This window comes from Mus caroli, chromosome 3 (genome assembly GCF_900094665.2).
Source record: "Mus caroli chromosome 3, CAROLI_EIJ_v1.1, whole genome shotgun sequence".
Lineage (NCBI taxonomy): Eukaryota > Metazoa > Chordata > Mammalia > Rodentia > Muridae > Mus > Mus caroli.
Genome location: NC_034572.1, coordinates 110,044,482 through 110,053,372, shown reverse-complemented (window position 1 = coordinate 110,053,372; position 8,891 = coordinate 110,044,482). Strand labels below are relative to the sequence as shown.

The window sequence follows — 8,891 nt, the reverse complement described above, 5'->3', positions numbered from 1 at the left end:
CTCCCTCCCTCCCCCGTTGCCCCTCCTCCTTTTCCTTCAACTTCCAAACTATTTGAGGCGTGGTCTCTGTAACTATTACAGTTTGATGTTCCTGTCAACATAGGAGTGTCCCAAACCAAACAGGCCGGGTTCAGTCCTGTGGCCAGCCTCTGATTGTGAAGTCCGTCATTTTCCTTCTTCATTATGTAATGTGATGGCTCTTGCGATCTCCGGTCATCTTTCTCAACCTTTCTCATAAGCCTTTTTTCTTCCCTTTGTCCTCCCTGGAACTCTGATGTTCTAGGACCTCATGATTTCTGTGAATGTGCTTTCTGTGGTTCAAGTACACTGACTTTTAAGTGACAATAACAACGTGTGTACTGCTGTCCCCAGGCCTTATGTCTTGAGCATTAAAATGACATCCGAAAACATACTGGATTTTCACATCCTGGGTTAAGTCGGCTGTGAGATAGTGGACCATGCCAGGAAACTCAGTACGGTTGAGTGGGTTTAGAATCCGCGGCACCTCAGACATGAGGATGCGAGGCATTTCCCCTACCCCCAACCTGATTCCTGGCCTGGAACACATGACCACAGCCCCCCCATAAAGAAAGAGACACATAGCACAGAACAGAGTTCTCCACGCTAACGAGGAATCTAGATGGGCCCTGAGGGTTTAGCCAATAAGCATCCCTTCCAGGACATTCCTTCCTGCGAAAGGTATTTAATCTCTGGCCCACCCCGAGGAAGTGGTATGCACCTATTCTGCATGATAAACAATCAATAAACAGTTTGGAACCAGGGACTGTCTCTCCCATCAAGTCCCTCTGTAGGGGGAAACCTTTGCTGTCCAGACCCTCTGCCTAAGTCTCCTGCAGAAGGCCCCTCAGTGCTCCCAGACACTTGCCGCTTAGCTAAACTGGAGTCCTGCTCTCCTCCGCCTGGGCTCGTCATCCTCAGCACTTGGGCCCCCTCTGTTCCTGACCGGATGTCTGGGAGTTAGGGAACCCCAGCTTTGGTCTCAGCCTGTGTTGTTTCTCACCCAGACTGGGGTCCCTATCTTAGGTTGCGTGCATCGGTGCTTCCTGCAAGCTCGTGGTGTAGGATAAAATGCAGCCTAGTTAGCATCCTGCATTTCGTCTGCTCATAGGAGTTCCCACACCCCAGCATCGAGAGGAAACGCAGAGCCACAGTCTGCAGGTGCTCACTGGCCTAGACTGTTGGGACAATTTCTCAAATAACCCCGCCTTATCTTTCTCCCTTGCCCACGGTCTGTCTTCCATACTGTCTTCTACCAACGTGCCTCTCACTTCTAGTTGTTACTAGTCGAGGGGGCACAGTCATCCCACATCGCGCACCCCTTTCTTCCACCACACTCTCATTCAAAAGTAGAACCAAAGCCACAGTCTGGAGCTTGATGGTGACCTGACACCAAAGCATGGAAACTTAATTTTAACCCAACAGCTCAAATATTGACTATGCTTTCAGCTCATAAAGGGTCCAGCTTCATGGCATTATTTGTATTTATGGAATAAAGCTGTCCTGTCAGTGTGAATTTATTGATTCAGAGGTTAAGGAAAATGCCAAAACATCTTTAAAATGAGTTTTTGAAAAGACATTGAAGTTTTTGTCTTAGTTTTTAAAGCATTCTTTCTGCCGGCCTTCTGGCTGATGAGTATCTTGGAAGGTTTACGGCAAATGTGGTGCAGTTTTTCCTTAATGAAAAAGGTCGCAGCTCTTTCCTCTTGGGCTTACTTTGGGAATGAAATGAGCTACACAGGGTACCATACTGCAGAGTGGGGAGGTAGTTCGTGTTTGCCTTCATCATAACTGATGTTTGTCAATCCCAAATAAAAGCACTGAGAATCCCTTTTATTATTTTGTGCATAGCAACAAGTCACAGTCTTTTTTTTTTTTTTTTTAAAGGTTTACTTAATTTTTTATGTGCATTGATGCTTTGGCCTGCATGTGTGTCTGTGTGAGGGTATTGGATCCCCTGGAACTGGAGTTACAGAGGGTTGTGAGCTGCCATGTGGGTGCTGGGAATTGAACCCAGGTCCTCTGGAAGAGCAGCCAGTGTTCTTAACTGCTGAGTCATCTCTCCAGCCTAAAGTTATAGTTCTTGACTTGTTTTCTGGGAAGCCATGCATGGTAGAGTGATGGAAAACACATATTGCCAGCCTAGACAGCTTGTATTGGTAGTCTTGCCATCAGCCCCAGGGGCTTTCTGTGTTCACTGTGGACCTATGATAACGGCAAAAGTCCAAATGTTTGTGCTTCTGTGATCAGTACATCACAGACATAAATATATTCTCTGCAAGAGTAGAAACTGATACTTTCCAGTCAAATTCCATTCTAGGAACAGCAACTTGGCTGTTCAAGGGAAGTCTGAGCTGGAGAATCTTAAAGTGTGGTGAGTTACAGTATCTAAACACACCCATTGTAGGAATGAGACGTTTAGCTTATAGTGTAGGTCACATGCGGCTTTCTAACTGGTATTTGATGGGTAGGGAGCTTTACCTCAGCTGGGGCTAAATCAATGTCTCATGCCTGCTTACATGTTTTGTTTTTTTGTTTTTGTTTTTTTTGTTTTTGTTTTTGTTTTTGTTTTTTTACAAAATGTGGTAGGGTTAGAAAGTACCTGAAGTTCCTGCCTGATCTGGATTCTTTGAAGTTTAATTAGGACAACAGATTTGTGTCATTTTAAATATTCTGTCATTGACATGTTAGAATTGTAGAAATCACCGGGAAAGGGGCACAGATATAAAGTAACATTTAGTCGCCTGATGTAATTGTCATCTCTGAGGTTTACTACCTCTGTCTGCTAACTTAGGTCTAGTCCTGGAAATTTCTAGCCTCTGTATAGTCTAATCTAGAATGTTTTCAGCCTCTGAGAATTACTGTTGAATAAGCTCACCCCTTCCTAGTTCTTTCTGAATTCTGGCTACCTGGTTCAACTCAGCGGTTCTGGCTCAAACGCCTCTCCAAGTTGACAGATTCGATTTTGCTCTTCTCTCTGCCTCTCCTGAATCGCTCTGCTTGGCCTCAAAATGACTTGGGCAATCTGTTTTAATCTTCTGGCTCCTTCTCATTCTCTGGCTCATTTTGTTTTGACCTGTGTCTAGCTTGTTCTCTTTTTAACCAATCTCTGTAAAACTGTCCCAGTAAAGCTGCCTCCTCCTTCTGTCTGCACTGGTTCTTTCATAGCTTTCATTTCCTCTCTCTTTTCCCAATAGTTGGGCTTATCCTCTTCTGTCAAATCTCTCTCTGATTCTCTATTGTCTGCCACACCATTAGATATCACTTTCAAACATGGGCACTTCTTAATTACAAACTAACTTTACCATCATTGTTTGGTATTAAAGGTGTGTGCTAAGGGCTGAGCCCCACCACAACTAGAAACAGATCTTTTCAGTAAATAACACAGTCTTGGGGTTTACAACATGATCGTATATCTTGCAACATACAGATAGATCCTTGTTCTGGAACATTACCGGAGCAATCTTTTATAGTATTAGGTCAGTTAAAAGCTGTGACCTTTCTTTCAAATTTAAATCTAAGATCTCATTGTTTAACTTTAGCTATGTTTCCTAGGCTGCCAAATAGAGCCAGGTGTCCCCCAGTGTTTACCATTTTAGGTAGGAAGGTTTACCAACACAATTCTGTTGATTCTGTGAGTGAATTTATCACACTGTCTCTATTCACATGATCAATTATAAAAGGTTACTATCTAACCAAGCAGATATCTATAATCAAAATGAACAAGTCTAACATTCAATATATTCATCTGTCCTCCTTAGTGGCCAAGGATACAGAAATAGTGGGAACAGAAAGCCACTGTCTTCCTCTATTGATCAGGGCATGCTTTTGTCTTTTAATAATTGAAGCTCATGTTTATTCTTCACTTTTTAAAGTAGATCATTCATTTAGACTTTTATTTAAACAAATTGTTTAATCCTTTAGCAATTGTTATAAAGAGATAGCTACACATCTGCTTATGCATCTCCAAGATTTAGAGGGTGTTGTAGAGTGGTTTTGTTTTTTATCTTTGGGTTACTATAGTGGATACACTTTCAAGATGTCATATAGAGCAATTTTTAAATACTTTTTTTATGATTGGAGACATGTATCTATGTGTTAGGAATAGAAATTGGCCAGTCAGGTTTTGGTTTTCATGGAAGTGACAGTGGATAACATAAGTGAGGTTGTGGCTCTGATTGCCTTGATGTTCTAGCGTATTTAATACATATTTATTTTGTACTTGCCAAAGAGTCCAAGCTCTAATTGGCTTAGATGCCTACTGTGGAGGCCGCCATGCCAGAGGAAGTGTTCTTTACACAGAAACTTCTTGCTTTCCTGATGTAGATGGAGACTTGGGCCAGGCAGGGGTGGAGTTGGGTGTGGAGGTGTGAATATTTTCTAACCTATTACATAGGAGTCCCCTGGTCACTGGCAAAGTCTTGGGTGTCACCCAATCCATGTCCTAGTCCGGATGGGTTAGTAGCCCAAGGACAGGGAAGTCACTGAGGATGGAGGAGGTGCTGGAGTGTGGGAAGGCGAGCCATTTCTTGGCCTGTAGGCCTTTGCTGATGAGCACATTGAGTTTGCTGACCAAAGGTTGACACGTATTCATCAGTCAGCCAGCAGATACATTTTATTTGGGTTCATAGGGTTTAAAAACTTATTTAAAGATAGTCAACATTCAAAGAAAGATTTCATTGAAAAGTCCATTTGGAAGGTCAGGCCCAGTTAAGTCAGCTTCCCAGGGTGACCAGTTAGCCAGGGCTAGAAGCGCCTTTTTTTTTTTTTTTTTTTTTTTTTTTGCGTTTGTTTGGGCTTGGCGCCCTCTGCAGGCGACTGTGGCCGAGAGGTTTATGGTGTCTCGTCCCTCCTTCCTGCCCTTTGCCAGTCTTTAAACCAGCATTGATTGTAGGCATAATTACTCCCAACAATAACAACGACAACAAGAAGAAGAAAAGTGATTGTGTTTATGGTGACCCAGATATTTATAGTTTTTTCACTATTTAAAGCCTCCTTACTATGTTCATGAAAGTACTTATATTTTCCCTTACCTCAATCTATTGTTTTTGTTTTTTGTGTTTTTTTTTTTTTTTTTTTCTGGAATAAAATTTTATCTTATTTCATTGCAGACTGACAAGTTTACTTTAAGACAAACAACCTTCCATACAGTCTGTATTTTTTTTATCATCTGAGTAGAAACTTTTCTTAAATGAGGTGATACTATAGTGTTATATATATATTATTATATATTAGTTTCCCCTTATGTAAGTCCCATTAATCTAGTACTAACAGTGTGACACGTTATTTGTAAGGACTTCTTAAACTGTAGAAACACTATAAACTACTTTTCTTTTCTTTTTTTCACAAAATTCTGCCAGCGAGTTGAAAACGGAGACTTCAACTGGATCGTTCCAGGAAAGTTTTTAGCATTCAGTGGACCGCATCCTAAAAGCAAGATTGAGAATGGTAGGTCATTTTCTCCTGTGTCACGTAAACATCTATTGTAGTTCATTTTCATTACATTCTCCATAATGTATTTCCATATATAATTCACTTCCTTGGCTAATATCCTTTGAGGAATATTTGTTCATAATTTTCAAAATTGAACAGTATTAATTTGTGTTAAATGCTAAACTTCTATTATATTTTTTTAAAGCAGGTTTATTTTATTTTTAATTATGTGTATATGTGTGTGTGTGGGAAGGTATGTCATGGGTGGTGTGTACACAGAGTACATCGCCTACAGAGGTCACAAGAGGCCATCAGAGTCCCTGGAGCCGCAGTTGTAGATGGTTGTCAGCTGTTTAACATGGGTGCTGGGAACCCAACTTCGCTCTGCTGCAAGATCAGCCCATAGGTACCTGTGACTCTGTTTTCAGACATAAGCTTTCAGGCTGTGCTGTAAACAGAGCACTCACTTATGTGAGTAGACTAAGAAGAATTAGAGACAGAGACTGGCCAAACAAGTGAGCGGAGAGCCAAACTCTAGCAAGCAGACAACCTGGAGCAGTTTTATTTTGGACTGTTATAGCTAAAATCTTGATGTTTAACAAGAGCAGTGGTTCTCAATCTTCCTAATGCTCCGACCCTGGAACACAGTTCCTCATGGTATGCTGACCCCGAAACATAAAATTATTTTATTGCTACTTCATAACTGTAATTTTGCTACTGTGATGAACCGTAATGTAAATATCTGATATGCAACCCTGTGAGAGGGTCTGACCCTGAAGAGTCACAGCCCACACACAGGCTGAGAGCCACTGAGACTCCATCTTAAATAGGCCGAGAGCCACTGAGACTCCATCTTAAACAGGCCGAGAGCCACTGAGACTCCCATCTTAAACAGACCGAGAGAGAGCCACTGAGACTCCATCTTAAACAGGCTGAGAGAGAGCCACTGAGACTCCATCTTAAACAGGCCGAGAGCCACTGAGACTCCATCTTAAACAGGCTGAGAGCCACTGAGACTCCATCTTAAACAGGCTGAGAGAGAGCCACTGAGACTCCATCTTAAACNGAGACTCCATCTTAAACAGGCTGAGAGCCACTGAGACTCCATCTTAAACAGGCTGAGAGAGAGCCACTGAGACTCCATCTTAAACAGGCTGAGAGAGAGCCACTGAGACTCCATCTTAAGAGGTGACGTCTTTCAGATGCTCCATCATTTCTGTAGAGAATTTTAATTTTGTAAATATTTTTTTGAGCGTACAATAATTTTCTAGCAGGATTAGTAATTTTGATCTAGTTATAATGAGAGCTTGGGATATTCTATTTTGAGAAACCCCATCTTCTGAGGAAGGTGTGAGAGATTTCTTAGTAGAAAAGCTGAGGCTTCTTTTTGAAAAAAATATTTTTATGTTTATTTCACAATTTCACATGTATATACACAACAAATCTTGGTCATATTTAATTTCTAAATCCCATCTCAGCTCCCCTTAAGACCGTCCCCATACTTCCCTTCTTGTCTTCATATATATATATATATATATATATATGTTTTTTTTTTTTTTGGAAAAAACCAAACCCCAAACCAATAAAACTTCACTGAGTCCAATTTGTCTTGCTCATTTGCACTGGAGTGGGCCCATCCAACCAAGCATGGACAATGTTCTGTTAGCCACACTTCAAAGAAGATGACTCCTCCCACCACTAGCACCCATCGGTTTGCAATAGTTGCTCAGGGAAGGATGGGGCCCTAGGAGCTCCTCTCCCATCCATGCTGAAATGCTTGATCTCCCGGCAGTCTTGAGCAGGTAGCTACAGCCACCCTGAGTTCATGAGCGCAGCAACACGTCATGTCTAGAAGACAGCATTTCACAGTTCACTTCTCCAGCCACTGCTTCTCTGACCAAGGCTGAGAGAAACATTCATTATGGGCATGAACAAATATTTGGAAATATTTAGAAGGCAGATTGACAAAGTGTCCACCTAGTAAAATGGATCCCACCATCTCCCAGGGCCCATGACCTCCCCCAGTCATAGGCTTTTGACCCAATTTACAGTACCAGGAGTAGATTCTCTTTTGTGGAGCAGACCTCATAATCAAACAGAAGGATACTGGCTGACCCCATACAGTCAGCCATACACAGTGGACACAGTGGACAGGTTGGTACTGTTGTTCATCTAGGTAAGAGTGTTGACAATGTTTCTCCCTCAGTACCCTGCATCTTCTGATGCAATGAAAGCTAGCCAGCGGGGGCGGGGGGAACTTTCCTGGCCAGTTCCAGCTTGATTTTCCTGTGTCCTTCATCCAAAGTGTGTTGTATCGTCAGCAATAGGGTCTTATGACGTACCTATGGTGGATGGTTAAGGAGAAGCTGAGATTTTAAAAATAATGATCAAATAGCTGTCGACAGGAGGAAGCCAAAGGAAGGACTATGATCATGGGACCCAGCAGAAGGCATTGTGTGAGTCTTAAGGTTGTGTTTGTGTGAGCAGAGGTCAACTAGGACACTCACCGAATCTCCTTCACTCACGCAGTTTTGGCAGAGGGGAAAGAGCAGTACTTTATTTTAAAAAAAAATTTTTTTGAATTGATTAAGAAATTATAACTATAGAATGAAACATGTCTTTTGGATTTTAGATTTCAAAACCATTCCTTTATCGGGCAATGCTAATCTCTCTCTCTCTCTCCTCCCCTCTCACCTACACACACACACACACACACACACACACACACACATTCGAGAGTTGGAGGGTAGCTTGAGACAGAATCCCAGATATTCAAAGAGTTCATTTGTCTGTTTAATGAGCACAGCGTTGTAGGCAGGTGGAGGCCTGGCTCCCTGACCCATACTGGTTGTGGAACCTGCAGTGAGCATCCTTCCTTCTGTAAGCATTAGTTCCCTTGTATAGCCCAATGAGGGAACAGACTCACATCTTGGGCAGCTAGTGAGGATAGGATTAGAGACATGGATGAAGGGCCTCAGAGATGGCAGGTCCCTCAGCAGCTACACAATTATCTTTTTATCCCAATGTTCTGGCTACCTTATCGTCATACCTAGAACAGTCACTTCCCTCAGCTTTCCCCCACTTTCCCAACTTTAAGACGAAGTCTGGGAAATGATGAATTGAAGTCCCTTAGCTCTGAAATTGTTTGGTTAGCTTGTTCTTTAGAGCCTCTGGGTCCTGTGCTTCACTGATGTCATGTCTCCATCTAGTGGCAAGATTCGGTTTGGGTTGGGTGAGCGACCAATCAACCCTGGGTGGATTGATATTAAAAGACTAACCAGTCCCTCACAACATGACAGTGACATTGCCACACATTTGCTGATAGGTCATGGGGTATTTGGGTGATTTTTCTTGGTTTTAATTAATTCAAAGTCCCCTTCCTTCCTTCCTTTCTTTCTTTCTTTCTTTCTTTCTTTCTTTCTTTCTTTCTTTCTTTCTTT

General features: G+C 42.2%; 1 protein-coding gene across 1 annotated transcript in view; it reads left to right on the top strand.

Moving 5' to 3' along the window:
* The window catches only part of Cdc14a (cell division cycle 14A), a 154,892-nt gene that overhangs the window by 87,376 nt on the left and 58,625 nt on the right, over positions 1–8,891 (top strand). Inside the window, exon 8 of the mRNA XM_021158702.2 lies at positions 5,379–5,466. Within this exon, the coding sequence (XP_021014361.1) occupies positions 5,379–5,466 (88 nt within the window). The remainder of the gene's footprint in view (positions 1–5,378; positions 5,467–8,891) is intronic.